This window comes from Rhododendron vialii, chromosome 6a (genome assembly GCF_030253575.1).
Source record: "Rhododendron vialii isolate Sample 1 chromosome 6a, ASM3025357v1".
Lineage (NCBI taxonomy): Eukaryota > Viridiplantae > Streptophyta > Magnoliopsida > Ericales > Ericaceae > Rhododendron > Rhododendron vialii.
In genome coordinates this window covers 40,726,299-40,741,845 of record NC_080562.1, presented here as the reverse complement: position 1 = coordinate 40,741,845, position 15,547 = coordinate 40,726,299, and the positions used below count along the sequence as shown (strand labels likewise).

The window sequence follows — 15,547 nt, the reverse complement described above, 5'->3', positions numbered from 1 at the left end:
CATTAAACTTTTAAGTTAAGGATTGCAAAACATTATACTCCAAGGCTTGCCAAATCTCAAGCTTGCCATTTTCTAGCCAAATTGGCTCACTTTCCTACATCAGAAATGTGTGCAAGATCTATGCACGTAGGAGGCCTCTACATCAGAAATATTATGTACAAGATTTTGGAAAATTTCTGTTGGTGATAAACATAATCTAGAACCACAAAGGTCAAACCTCTCTATCTCTCTCTCTCTCTGGTTTTAACTTTTTTACTTATTTTCTGTTGCATGCCTGCTCATGAATTTAACCACCCCAACTCAACTACCTACGGCCCACAGCCCAAATTCCAAACTCATGACTTCATACCTTTCTTCACTATGTACTCTTCTAGATTTTTTTTTTAATGCAGGGTGTCTCGGGCCAGCTTACGCACACCTGAGACTAATTCCTATGACCTCTCCATAGCCTTTTCACATGTTTACGCATGGTGCAAGGTAGTTTCAAGAATTGCTGACAATAAAAATCGAACCACATACCTTAAATGATAACAAACTCTTAAATCTCAGGCCAAGACCACCAGGCCACCAGCCCGACCTTAGACTTTTGATCTCCATTATATATCTCACCTAAGAAGTGCTCTCTCCTCTTACTAACAATTCTCGGCTGTTAATTACAGATGGAGAACTCTAAGACATCCATGAGCTGCAAATCTATCTGTCCGAAAGCAAAACCAGAAGATTGCTCTGACAATGAAGAGAGTACTTGGACTTTTTATCTTGAAGACTACTTCTTGCGTGATAACAAGAAGGAGCATAATGGCTATGATCTGTCTTCTGGATATGGAAGCCCTAATTCTCTAGTTTCTGATGCTGCTTCCTCTGTGGGAAAGAAGTCTGCGGATAAAAATGGTGAAAAGAGCTTGAGTTTCAAGAAGAGGAAGAAAACTAAGTGGGCTTTGGTTGATTTTGACGGTCATGATCATGCTTTGCAGGATACTGCTAGTTCTCCTGCTAATGGTCCCAAGGTCAGATCATATATATAAATATATACTAGTATACATTTCCATTCACTACCTCTACATGTACATGTCATTTTTATTACTACTACCATGAAGGAACACCATTTTTTTTTTTTGTGGTGAAGGACGATTTTGAAGCTAGCTTTTCCTTTTTAAATGGCTCTCTCTCTCTCTCTCTCTCTCTCTCTCTCTCTCTCTCTCTCTCGTGTTGTGATTCTTGATTTTATACGTTGGACTTTGTTATGTAGTTAAAGTATCTAGTTTGATGTTACTATGGGAGATAAACCCACAAGAGAAAAACTTAGTTACGGAAGTGAATTGCTGCCGTCTAAAAGTGTTTTGGACGGTCTAAATTTTAATAAAATTTTTCCGGAGAAAAGATAATTGTAACCGGTCATAATTGAAAACAAATCTCAGTCATTAATTGCGCGAATGGACAGCTGAGATTGCCTCGCTCCGTAAATACCCCGTTCACAGAGTGGCGGTGAAAAAGTCTATCTCAACCCACAAACCCATAAACTTACGTTTAGATATAGAATTATGTTTAGCTAAGAAAAAAAGGAAGGAATTCTACTTCGTCATTTACTCTGAAGGAAAAAGTTTAGAGAGCCACATTCACTTTCAATATATGCATCCAATACACAACCTAATGATTTTCATCTTTCATTTGTGAGGTTACTATCAGACATACAGAAATTGAGAGCCGTTATCAGTGACGGACGCTTGATTCTTAATGTGGGGGAACTGAATCACATGTATTCATAAATTAACCACAAAATATCATCCTCATATAGCGATAACACAATTTTGAAAGGACATTTCTTCATAATTCTTACATACAAAATCAAAAATATAGTACAAATATTGCAATAATTGGCGGGTTTCCAGGAATCCGAGCCCCCGCTTGCACCCCTGTGTCTGCCTCCGGCCATTATGTATCCCAAATGTTAATCGATTAATATATATGGCAATGTATCACTTGGATTTTTGTGACACCCCCTAGCCAGCATGCTAGAACTGGGCTTCGGTAGAGAGACCTGAAGCAAAATGGGACAGTGGGAGTATAATAGATCATGGTCCGATCTTGTACAAGGTCTTTTAAAACCATGAGAGTGTCAAAATTCTTTGAACTTTACAATTAAGCGTGCTCATACTCCAGCGATGCATAAGGCAGGAGTGGGTTGTACAATTTCTTACTCACAATATTGTTCTCTCTAAACATGCATGGCACGCAATATAGCATGTTCTGCATGCAGGTCCTTTTCAATAAGAATAAAATAAAAACAGTCATTATATTATTTGACCATATACTATATAATATATATGTTTAAAAGCTTGTAGGTTACAAATTAAGAGTGATCATGTTTCTATTTATAGTCGTCACTATATATATATATATATATATATATATATATATATATATATATATATATATATAGAGAGAGAGAGAGAGAGAGAGAGAGAGAGAGAGAGAGAGAGAGTCCCCTTCTCCTAAGGACCACCTTAACTTAATAAAATAAGGACCTCCCTTTTCCGATCGAATTTCGATGATCCGAGCCGCTCAATGTGTTCAGAGCGTGATTTTAAGGATACACGTGAGAAATCAGCAAAAAAAAAAAGATCGGGAAGGGCTTCATCCGAGTAGTTTTTGTTTATTTTTTATCAAACGGTTCAAATTAAAACTGCTCGGATGAAGACCTTCCCGGTCTTTTTTTTTGCCGATTTCTCGCGGATACTCTTAAAATCACGTTCTGAACACATTGAGCGGCTTGGATCATCAAAATTCAAACAGAAAATGGGAGAAATGGAGAGGTCCTTATTTTACTAAAATAAGGACCACCTTATTTGAAAATGACTGTATATATATATATATATATATGGTATCCGGTGACATTTATTTTGTTTGATTTCGTTCTCAAAGAATTATCAGGCATGTTAATTAATAGACATGGTTTAATTATAATTCTGCAATAGGTTTGCTGTTTGGATCAACCTGATATGAATCGACGAGGGAACGATGATATGGAAAATGTTTCAGAGGTAAAAATAAAAATAAAAATCTTTTTTGTGGTTTATTCGGGGAAAAAATAGTTTTGGTGATTATATTGTGTGCGTGTGTTGTTCATTATCTCATTACCTAACAAAATGCTTTTTTGGATTCTGGATTGTCTAGGAGAAAGGCAATTCTATTTCTGGCGGCCAAACAAATGAGAGAAGTACTCATAGGGCTGTCCATGGGCCCGACCCGACCCGACCACCCAACCCGACCCGACCACCAACATAAAAGCAAGGTGGACGGTTATTTAATTTGATGGTAACTGAAATCTTTGCCAATAACTATGGTGGAGGCTGTCGGGCGTTTTCCAGATTCAAGTCATAATTAGTCGTGTTCCAGATTCCAAACTTCAAAGTTCCAAAACCAACCCGCGCGACCACCATGTTCGCGCGGACGGGCTCAGGTGAGAATATGAGAAATCCGAAGTTTGGTCAATCGGGTCAAAACTGACCTGAACCCGATAGGAACCGACCCGTGGACAGCCCAGAGAAGTGATTGGGTATGGTTGGAAAGCCGGATAACAATTGAAAAGAGGGCTTTGGCAACTGGCAAGTAGAGTGGTAACTTCTTCTTTTTTTATCACGTTGAGTGGTAATTTAGTGGTAGGTAGGCACCATGTACTGCTACGCATCTAACTAAGATTCAAAATTTCAATAACTTTGACTAATATGCACTACTGACTTTTGTCTACAAGAAAAGAGAAAGGGGCTTCGTTTAGTACCTGTTTCTATTTTAGCAAACTATCTTCCTCAAAGTTGATGTAGTTTAATCAGTTCGTCTCTCATGAGAGAGTCCTTATTTTAGTTAAAATGTGGACTTTTTTTCCCGATCTAATTTCAATGATCTGAGCCGCTCAATGTGTTCAGAACGTGATTTTAATAGCAATCTGCTAAAAGTCGGCAAAAAAAATGACTGGGAAAGACTTCATTCAAATAGTTACAAAAAAAAAATTTATTGAACGGTTCAAATAAAAACTGCTCAAATCAAGTCATTTCCGGTCATTTTTTTGCCGATTTCCCGCGAATACTCTTAAAAAATCACATTCTAATCACATTGAACTGCTCGGATCATCGAAATTCGATCGGAAAATGGAATAAATAGGAAGGTCTGGATTTTAACTAAAATGAGGACCCCCTCGTAGGAGACGGACCGGTAGTTTAATTATTGTAACTAATGTGTACATGCATGCATAATAATTAGCTTCTTTTTTTTGGTCATCGAACGTAATTATCATCTCTCTCTCTCTCTCTCTCTCTCTCTCTCTCTTCATGACATGTACAATCTTGTGCATAAGTCTCATGCACGTGATTCTGATTTTAACCATCTTTTTCACAGAATCATAACCCTGCATAACTAAATGGATGAGAGAGAAATGGAAAACAGACAGTACTATCTATTGTTGAGATATCATGTGTTTCCATTAATGAAGAGAGCCATGCCTTTTGAAACTCAAAGTCATGCATCTGTTGAAAAGAGAAATTACAGACTCCACTCGATCGATCCACCGAGGATCAACAAAAAAAAAAAGAAGACTCGACTCCACCCGTTTGCTATTAACTCTTTTTCAAGCTAGGAATCCAAACGGGGTTTTATCTCGATTTAAGTGATCCTCTACTAGTGGATGGTGTGATTGATAATCCCGATTAGTTGATTTATTGAGCCGAATACCAAGCTGTGTAAAAGAAATTAATGAGAAATGGGAATGCAAGGCTGCTTTCTTGGAGTTTATAAAATTAATATAAATAGCATTTTTAATTGCCAAAAGAAAACAAAGATGTCAAAGTGAGCATATTGAGACCTTAAAACAAAAACAAAAAACAAAAAACAAAATTGTCTTTTTGAGTTCTTGTTTTCATTTTGGATCGGAATTAATAAGACTCTTTCTCTGCTAATTTCTACTGTTTGTGACTCACTTTGTCTTGGGTCTTGACCCTCCAATGTCAAGTGTTTGGCAGATGTTTCTTTCATGTTTGTAGTAGGCTGCCGAGCAAAAAAAAAATGTTTGTAGTAGGCCATTTTGTAGCTATTTTGCGAATTATAACCAGTAAAATTGACAAACGTGCACGCTACATATATAGGATGACTGTGATCGTTCAAGAGGAATATTACATATACTGGACTATAGGAATTATTACGAGGTTGGCGTAAGATAACCTGAGACACCCAGCTGCATTACTAAAAAAAAAAAAAGGATCGATAACCACTTAATTAAATTGTGCTACCAAGCAAAAATAATTTGGAAGATAAATGCTTTAACCTGTCACTTAATTAAGCAGGGAATCCAGCACCCTATAATAAGACACACCACCAGCTCTTCAGTCTCCAAAAATCTAGTTGAAAAGTCGTATTTGGATCTTTTAAAAATATCCAACCAAATTCTAGATAGTTGTTGAATTAATAAAGCTAAAATCCCTAACCTACAACTGGTGACAGCCCATCAATTGGGATGGTTTCGACTCGAATCTGGCTTCTCTGCAAACTGTTGCATGGACTGACAGAGTGTTGTCCGTGTGATCCTAGCTGTCCTAAAGTGTTTTTAAACGATTCAGATTTTAACAAAACTCTTTTCAGGAAAGAGTTAACTCTTCCCTGGAATTTTTTTATTTATTTTTAAATCTGAACCGTTAAATGTAAAGATGAATGACTACGATGAAAAGGACCCGGGTACGTACCCAACCATGGAAGGTTGGATTTCAATGTTCAATAGTAGTGATAGCAATCTAGGTATATTACCAGCCATTGATATGAATCGAGAAACGAATGTCGTGACCATGAGTTTTTTTTTTATATTCAATGCAACTCAAAAAAGAGCTTTAGAAAGGCGAAATCGGTCTTATGACATCAACCCGGCATTAGTTAATCCACTATAGTACTTTACGAACCATTAATGACGAGTCACGTGACCTACACCAAATAATCTTATACTTTCGGCGATCAACAAGTAAGTATTGACAAGTACGCAACCAATCGATACTGATTGATATTGATATCACCAAGTAGGCGACATATTAGGTTCCTTTCTTGTACATGGACACAAGGAGTAGTTAAGAGGACCCTTATGTAGACTCATCACATGGTTGAGCTGTATCCTTAATTAGGTGCAAGCCAGTATTGGGCAACATATACTATATAACCAGAGAAATAAAACATCAAAAACCTAATGAAGGGCCCACTATCGTAACTAATCCTAGTATTGGGATATTCGATAGTACTACTTGTGACTTGCAGGTGCTTGCAAAAAGGATTACTATAACCCACTGCTGAAGCAAGATAGTAATAATTCACTTTTGCCAAGAGTTCTATTAGAAGAAAATTAAGGTTGTATTTGAGTAAATTAAAAAAAAAATACTCCCTCTATCTCATAATGTTTGTCCGGTTCGCAAAACGAAGACGTAAAATTAATACAACTTTTGCAAGAAAACTTCAAATTTTTTTCAACAATTTATTAGGTATCGATGAGTTCTTGTAATTTATGAAAAGAATATGAGTTTTTTATAAAAAGAAATGCATTATTTTTGAATTCTCGTTTTGCGGACCGAACAAACATTTTAGGACAGATGGAAAATACACTTTCAAAGTTTGATCAAGTCCTGTTTGGGTTTCGGGGCTGAACCCCATGCCTCATGCATGAGGGGTATAATGCGGTGCCAACTTCACTAGAACCCCGGCCACTTGGCACTTGCACCTCCTTGTGATTTTCCGGGTGAAAAAAGTCAATAGCCTCTGGTTTAGGATGAATAATTGGGAGAAAATTAATTAATCAGCATTTGCCATTTGGAAGCTTTTCCATTTAAAAAAACATGAGATTGTGTACTTCCTCGGTTCCTTTTTAAATGTCGACTATATTTTTGCGTGTCATTTTCAATTGCTTATATCTTTTGATGTATATTATATGTTTCATGTTTTTCAAATTATTAACTTATAAAAATTGAGATCTACTAAACAATGTTCATATTGCATATTTTTAATGATATATATTAAAAGATATAAGCTATTAAAAATATCACGTAAAACCCTGGTGGACACTTAAAAAATAAGATTGAGATTGCATATTTTTTATGATGTATATTGAGATAGATATAGACTATTGAAAAATAGTACGCAGAACCGTGACGGACAATAGAAAAACAACCAAGACTATATTGCGCATCCGGGGAATCGAACCCCGGTCAGTACCGTGGGAGGGTACTATGATACCACTACACTAGATGCGCTTGCTTGAGCAAAACAGCCGACAGTTAATTATAAGTATAATAACTGAAGACACCAGAACCTAGATTCTTCTTATTTTGGTGCTGCTTGCAAAATACATAAACTTTGAATGCCTAAGAAACTTACTAAATTTAATTGGTTAATGATTTCAAAACTTATTTTCTTTAAATCTTTCTGGAAAAGAACTCATTTTTCTAAAACAGATCAAAAAATGTTTTCAAAATCTTCAAACTACTTTCGGTTACAATAGAGCAAGATGTCAGGGTTGCAAATGAACAGAACCATTTGTGAACTATTCGAGTCTCGACTCGGTAAAAGCTCGCTCAAGTTCGATTCGGGTACTAAACGAACCTAACCCGAGCATCAATTTTGAGCTCGTTTAATAAATAAGCCGAACCAACCTGACGGTATTTAGTTTTAGACTGGTATGAGAGCATAAATATCTGCTATTTTTTACTCGTTAAGGCTCGTGAACGAGTTCGAGTTCGGCTCGTCAAATTTTCATCAGGTTCGAGCTCGCTAAAAAACTTAACGAACGAACCTGAACATTCTTAAGTTCGACTCAACTCGATTCGTTTGCCGCCCTTATAAGATGCGCAATTAGTTTTCTGAAAGTTTTGCCGTAATGATTCTAAAAACAGCAACCACACATGCAGTTTTAAAATTCACATTTCGACAAGGTTTTGTGAGGTCTGCAACCTCAATTTCTCCTCAAAAGAAAAACCTTCTGATATTTTAATTAACGAGTCAACACAAGGGCAAAATGGTGCCACAAAAATTTCACTCTACCATCCCAAGTTGAATAGCAGAGAGCTCTGGGATAAGGTTGTCACATGAATACATTGCCAAAAATCTGTAAGGATTGTGTTCAACTCTGACTGACAAGTAGGACGGCACGCCTGAATTTATGTCGAGTGAGTCGAGTGTGCCTTAACCGTAGCAGTTTCCAGGATTTAATGAACAAAAATACGCATATCCACGGAAATAATGAAGCCATCGACTGAAATCCTCTTAAATTGAAAAGACAAAAGTAAATCCTAGACGCCCAAATTTGCATAAATTGTAAGCAAAATGAACATAACAGCATGATTATTAATCACATTGGACTTCAAATAGTCTATTCTTTTTCGGAGAAGACGGGGAGAGATACTGCTAACTGTGAAGATCAGGGGATGGGATCTTGATGTGAAGTAATGCTCGTTATTATGCTTTTACTCTGTGGGTCCTGGCTTACAAAAAAATGAATCAAGAAACTTGGGGTACAGGTAACGGATTCTATTTTTTCTCGGGAAGCTTCTGTAATAACTCTGGGATCACCTCAAATAGATCTCCGACAAGTCCGTAATCAGCAACCTGCAATTCAAGAGTCCGCTGTAAAAGGCAAAATCATCCAACATGTCGGGATGAGCTTCTCTTTCAGAAATGTAAAGGCAAACCAAGATCATCACCAAGCATATTGCTTCATGGGAGCTGTTTGGAAACAATGCAATATAACTGCGAAATTGTTTCTAATCTCAACCTGCTTTTTGAATAGTTGGCTCATCAGCATCATTCTATCTTACTCTTGTAGTGTAAGTGTGTCATGACCCAAACCTGACGTGAAACCTCACTGAGTGGGCAGAAAGTCTGCTTGCACAGCAAAGGCTGCACAGCAGCCGTGCACAGACCAGTTTTGCGCCCGTCTCGGGTCTCGCAAAGATGATCGGAGCCGCTCATTTTGTTCAAAATACTTCGTTTATGGTCCCTGTAAAAAATCACCTCAATCCGATATCGGGAAGGGTGTTTACGAATCATCTAACTTTGCTTCAAAATTTAGGCTAGTGGGCGGCGTAAAGGACTAAATTAATCCTGCTCATACCAGCACCCAATGCATTGTACTCATATGCATAACCCACAGACAACCTTCTCATTCATCTATTTAAAGGCATTTCTCTTTTCGACCACGCATAAAATATAAACAATACAAGTTGTTTGTCATCAACTTTGCCCTTATCATCAACTTTACTCTTCTAAAAGAGGAGTCAAGGTGATGATCTAGTAATTGTTCCCCATGGAGGTTGTTTGATACTTCTACATGGCTGAGTTCAAGACTTTATCTATGGGTATGGTAATATAATAGATAGTACTCATAAGAGGCAGGAAGATCTTGTCATCACATTAGGAATACAATTATTCTTGGTAAGTTAGTTTGATCATTCTTATTGAGTTCCTGTACATATTGATGACAAGGGCAAAGTTGATGACAAACAACATATATTGTATGCGTGGTCTAAAATAAAATGCCTTTAAATGGATGAATGAGAAGGATAACTATGTCTGTGACTCTGTGGAGCATACGAGTACCATATACTGGGTGTTGCTATGAGTAGGATTAATTTAGTCCTTTATGTCTGCCCACTCAGTGAGGCTTCAGTTTGCCAGGTTTGGGTCATGACAAAGTGTAAGTGCACGGTGAACTTTTTTGTGTCTTCAAACATAATCTTGTATGAAACATGATATTTAACAGACACGGTACCATGTCTTTCTATTTCACATTTGGCTCTGGACGTGCCAGGCTATTTCATGTCTTTTCCCCCAAGATCTAATTCCAGACCACTAACAAACTTAGCCTCCTTAATAGAGACTAGTTAACTGGGTCAGTTAGCCCAATAGTTGTGCAGGCGCCGATGGAGAGAAGCTTGATACCCATGTTGTTGGGTTGGGTTTCGGGTAATATATATTCTACCAACAGGTGACCAAAAGAATTAGCAACTAGTCAGATAATCAAACAAGGAGAGCAGAAGTATAGGAATTCTATAGTTTCTATGTGAATTCTTAGCGGGAGAGATTGATAAAGAGAGATTAGTTCCAGCAGTAACCTGGAATATTGGTGCATCTGAATCTTTGTTTACCGCAACAATGACCTTAGAATCTCTCATGCCTGCCAAGTGTTGAATGGCTCCAGAAACACCAAAAGCAATATACAATTCTGGGGCAACAATCTTTCCCGTTTGACCGACCTGACAAGAAAACTGACTTTAGCAACAAGATTCACAAGGCTGATTCTATTTAAAGTAAAAGTTACCCATAAGAATTACCTAAATACAAATGACAGGCACTATCCAACTTTAGAGATCTAGTATGGTGTACTTCCAATAATGTCAGAGGACTTCCACTTAAACTTGAAAATTCAGAACTCCAGCTTATCAGTACAAGCACACACTTCTTAAAAGACATTCGTTTTGGTGAACAATCTTATTGAGCTCTCTCGTAGTTATGATATTTACCAGGATTTTTAGATTATGACCCTACAAGTTCAGCAGCAACTGCAGGTTATATAATTGGATAAAGGCATTATTTGTTTGCTTGCTTGGATGAGTGACCATTAGCATGATCCTTAGAAAAGAGACCTGGAATGAAGAGTTCAGAGCTAAAAATATCTAGAATCTTCTTTCTGGTCAATATCATAGAGTAACACTCAAGTCAAATGACTAATTGAAATTCAGTCATTCAGAAGAGAAAGAGAGAATAGTTTTTACCTGGAGTTCATTGGGGACAAATCCTGCATCCACGGCCGCTCTAGTAGCCCCAACTGTGCCAGACAGAGGAAGTAGTCAAAACAATACAATCCTACAACATCAATACAAAGAAAAATTGAAATAATGACAGCAGTGCCTATTCCTATGGCGTGAAGATGGAAGATTAAGAAACTTAAACTGCGTTAAAGCCTCCTGAATGAACTAGAATATCACTTGCGACTCACGAGTGCATATGGGGCATGCTTGTTCACCTCATAAAGAGGCAAGGTTGGAGAATAATCCTTTGGCCATAAGAGTTCAGCGCGTGGTTTGGAAACAGGGCCAGACTATTTATCCAGCTGAGGCAATTTAAAACAATGTGTGTGCGATAAAATCATGTCGGGGTAAGGGGTAGATAAATAAGTCAAAGACAAGTTGGACGGAAGGATCATTTTGGCACTTGACCAACAGTAGTAAATGCATAGACCCACCTTGTCCTGTCTCTAATCCATTCCAACACAAACACATAAGTTCCTATAAAACTAAACATGAAATGCCCTATAACCAGATAACAGTAAAAGGGTAGAAATAGTCATGGGAAAAGTTGTCCAGGTAAATTAACACGAGGCATACAATCCCCCTCAATCCGATCCACACAATGCAGTGGTGGAGGTGAAACAACAATTGAGGTTCCGATACTTGTTTACGATAACTTTCCTTGAAAAAGCTACCAGTAAAATCAAAATTAGCGAATACTAACGATTCTATGTTATAGATCAAACCTGCTGCGCCAAGCTTCTCCGCAAGCCTCTCTATCATTTTGAAATTCTCAGTGTTTTTCAACCCTCGCCCCCCAGTAACCACTACACGTGCATTTCCAAGATCTGGCCGCTCTGTATCCTGAGAGCTTTGCTTTATGTATCTAGATTTCTCCATTCCCTCTGCAAATAGAGTAGAAAATTTACGTGCTATGACATGTGGTAGGTTTTAATTGGATATGACCAACCAAATTATTCCAATCTACAAATGTCCAATATATAGTTCATGAGACCTAAAATACTTAGGCAGGATCATCGTAACATGCAAGACACCATGAGCAATCATTTTTTCTCATCTTGAGAAATTTTCCATTTGGTACATTCTAAAACACTAAAGCCATCTATGCATTAGGATGTAATAAACAGACCTTCACCAAAGGTTGAGAGGTCAACCTGGAGAATTGGAGCTGCACTAGACCTTGCATTATCTGATGGAGCCACTGGAAAAGATGTGGACCTAATTGTCAACATGCAAGGGTTGGAACCAGTATACTGAACTGTACATAGAGCATTCCCAGCATAAATTGGCCTGCCATTTGCAAGAAAACCATTAGGCTAATCCAAAGAAACTCCTCTTAGCTTTGACAGTAAAGCCAAAGCAAGTGAGATCCCAGGCCTACTCAAAAGGCGCAGGAACACTCTCCTCCATCACCCCTTGCCTGGGTCCAAACCAGATGCGACAAACTTGCTTGATGTGCTCTAAGCTGTGTTTCTTTCCATAGCAACAATGTGATTGTGGAATTCGCGTCTTTGTGCGGGTCACTTGCACAAGGTTTCTGAAGGTTAAGATTTTTGGTGTCATAAACTAACTGCAACCAACATTCTCTTTATGTTGATGTTCACTAAACTGCAATAAAAAAACCTAAGCCAAAGGCTGCAGTTGCTTCCTTTCACGCAATGACAGCCATATATGTTGCGCAATTTTCTGATGGACACCCTACCTTATAGTCCCAGACTCCCAGCTTAGAGGCAAGTAGGCAACAACGGATCTACATACATGGACTCAAGTACATGGGTCCGTTACGGGTACAAATCTTGGGGTCTGGCTCATCCAAATCTCTACTCGAAGAGTACATGGCCTTGACAGAAGTGCATATGCTTGTATAGTTTTATATAGCGCACCAGCGTTGGATTAATGGTACTTTTGGCACTTAAATGTAGTTACTAACAAAGTGTCCGACGAGGAGTATTGGACACATATCCCACCCTTGCACAAGTGCAGATGTCCAATGCGGGTACTTGATTCATTGTTAAGAGCTCATGTAACATAGTAATTGATGAACTGACCATGTATTGGTAACTGAGAACACAACAGGCCAAGGATGGAGAAAGATAGAAAGGGAGAGGTCATCCTGATCCCGGGAATGTGTGTCCATTTCACAACTTGAAGCAACATAAGAAATTACCTGACGAATTGATTAGATCCAGAGATTTCGGTGACATCCGTAACTGGAGAAACATCTAGAAGGGCAGCTGCCCGAGGAAGTATATTTTTTCCAAAAGAACCTGAAGCAGCAATTATGTGTGAGTAGCTGCCTTTCTTCTGGACCAAATGAACTAATCTGGCCCAAGGTTCTGCCAAAGGATATTTAAGTTTTTCTGAATCAGACATGAGCACCTGCAAAATAATCATCTAACACAATCAGAATTGCACAATAGTACCATGCAGCCAACAATCATCTTCCTCAAAAATATAATCCACTAATCCACATTGCAGTCCCACTTTTAATGATCCTTCTTAGCAGATAAGAAAGAATGAAAAAAAAAAGTTCATAGGTTACTGGTTGGCAGCAAAATATTGATGACAAGTTGACAACCATGACACTGCAACAGGAAATGAACCTTAGAATGAAAAGCATTCAACTCGAGGAGAAGTGGACAAGTTTTGTGAGTAATTTTCTAAAAGAAAGCATCAAGGATGGAACCACACCAAAACAACATTCGTTTTGACTTACAAATCATGCTGCCTAATTCATCTACAGACTAACAAGTCTCATTCTGCTTAATTCATGAATCATGTTAAAGCCAAGTGTAGGGAACATCAATGTAAGACTATGATAAATCCTTAACACAGCTACTTCGGCTACAAATGACTTCAAAAAATTTAGACCATAAACAGTATAAGCATTGACCAAATAATTGCACTAAGAGTGAACAACAGCACATGCCAAAAATCCCAAGGATCTGTTTTTAACAGAAACCTAACTCTCGTTTCAATGAATGTGAACTACCTGAGAAACGGAAGGGTGACATGAAGCAGCATGCTCAGCAGCCTTTTGAAGGGAAGGGCCTGATCCGGCAAGTAGTATAGAAACAGAATTGTCCTCGCTTAGATATTTTGCAGCCTCTACTGCACTCACAGATGAGGTCTTGACAGAACCACCTTCATGTTCAGCTAAAACCAATGTGCTAAGCTATTTAAGAACAACAACATTAGAAATGATACCAACATAGGAAAATGTATTCAGATGAATCATGCGAAAAGAGAATAACATGATATGTCTAATCTGGTTTGAGCATATCTCCTAGTACAAGTGGATGACTACATCCATAACAAAAAAATAAAAATAAATCACCACTTGAAATGAACCGTGGACATACATGTTGAAAGTGATTCAAATAAGCTACAGCCTACAAGAATACATAATCCGCCTATTCACCTTGAGAATAAGTGAACAATGTCCTTACTCTTATTGGTGGAGAAAGTGTGGGTCCCACCAAAAAGTAATCTCATCGATACTGAAATGTGAATTGATGCATAGACCCGACACATTTTAATCAACGCGAGTGAGGGTATTGTTCACCCCCATTTAGCGAGGGTGAACAAAATTGAACTCTCATTCACCTTCTACTTTCAACACTAAAAGGTGGAAACTGAAACTCGTGCTCCCCAAAAAATGTGCTTCAAACTCAACCCCTTTTCCTTTTTCTATTTGGTTTTCTTTTTCTTCTGTGTATGTTTTTCTCTTTGGTAGCAAAAATGGGGACAAGACCATTTCCAGTACCATTGTACCAACGATCCAGATGTGAAAAATACGTTGCTATCAAATGGACTACTGCTATACCGTTACATTTAACATCTTAATGAAAACAAAGTTCGTAATTTTATTTTGATTCAGGTGTCCGAGCCAACTTCCGCTAGACCAATCCCACCTACCACTAGCGGGGACCAATTAAAGCCGGACAAAAAGTTCCTAAAATGACATAGCTCGATCCAGAAATTTGATTTCTTTGCTTAGTTGAACTTTCTCCAACCAAAAAATAATCCATTATAGAGAGAGAAACACCAAACAATCTCAAAAACGGTTAGAACCCATTACATCCAAATCCCTAATAGAAAAACGAACAGCTATATCACCAGAAGATGTGTATGCCACCGACAAACAGATACGCGATTAAAAATCTGGTGGGAGGAAGAGCAAAAGAACATACAAGTCTGTAATTTGAGGCTGCGCGGGAAGTGATTGAACGATCTCTGAAAGCTCTGAGGATTGCACGAGTAGCCATTTCTTCGATGCTCTTCTGGGCTTGGAGATGGAGGAGATCAATTTTGGAACTCCTAGGCCATCTTCAGTATTTATCATGTTTCATCGCTTCTTTTTTATTTTGTTTCCAAGAACGTTGTACGTAGTTAAGAGACTGCTAAATCAGAGTCTTTTTCAGTGATATTTTCAGGCCCGTTTTGCTAACGACAAATAAGTAATTATCTTTTGAATTAAAAATAATATATTATAAAAAATGATCTCTTTTGTAAAGTAAAAAATAATTATTTAAAAAATAAGAAATTTAGAGGGATGGATAAATCTTTTCTTGGAATATTTTAGAACACAAAAAATACAAAAAGTCTAAGAACATGCTTTCCAGACACAATTACATTCGAAACTTCGAACGATTCTTACCGCAATTGTACTTTAAAAACTTTCATACACAATTGTGCTAGAAACTGTTCGGCGTATATTGACC

At 37.9% G+C, this 15,547-nt stretch overlaps 2 protein-coding genes and 1 non-coding gene across 4 annotated transcripts; 1 reads left to right on the top strand and 2 right to left on the bottom strand.

Moving 5' to 3' along the window:
- Window positions 1–426: 426 nt before the first annotated feature.
- On the top strand, window positions 427–3,721 carry LOC131330442 (vascular-related unknown protein 4-like). 2 transcript variants are annotated; one of them, XM_058364018.1, is made up of 3 exons: window positions 481–1,007; window positions 2,976–3,041; window positions 3,175–3,711. In XM_058364018.1, the coding sequence occupies exons 1-3, from the start codon at window positions 660–662 to the stop codon at window positions 3,283–3,285; spliced, it is 525 nt and encodes a 174-aa protein (XP_058220001.1). In that variant the 5' UTR covers window positions 481–659; the 3' UTR covers window positions 3,286–3,711. The 2 variants fall into 2 exon arrangements, with proteins under 2 accessions (XP_058220002.1, XP_058220001.1); XM_058364019.1 differs by lacking the exon at window positions 2,976–3,041 and having other exon boundaries at window positions 427–1,007; window positions 3,175–3,721.
- Window positions 3,722–7,200: 3,479 nt separating this feature from the next.
- TRNAG-CCC (transfer RNA glycine (anticodon CCC)) lies at window positions 7,201–7,271 on the bottom strand. Its single transcript has one exon. It is a non-coding gene; the product is annotated as a tRNA-Gly (tRNA).
- A 984-nt stretch (window positions 7,272–8,255) lies between these two features.
- LOC131330441 (electron transfer flavoprotein subunit alpha, mitochondrial) lies at window positions 8,256–15,214 on the bottom strand. The gene is made up of 8 exons (XM_058364017.1): window positions 15,017–15,214; window positions 13,816–13,998; window positions 12,991–13,202; window positions 11,953–12,113; window positions 11,549–11,707; window positions 10,788–10,840; window positions 10,128–10,268; window positions 8,256–8,622 (listed from the first exon to the last, which is right to left on the bottom strand). Exons 1-8 carry the CDS (start codon window positions 15,089–15,091, stop codon window positions 8,545–8,547), a joined length of 1,062 nt encoding a protein of 353 aa, XP_058220000.1. The 5' UTR covers window positions 15,092–15,214; the 3' UTR covers window positions 8,256–8,544.
- Between the last annotated feature and the right edge of the window lie 333 nt (window positions 15,215–15,547).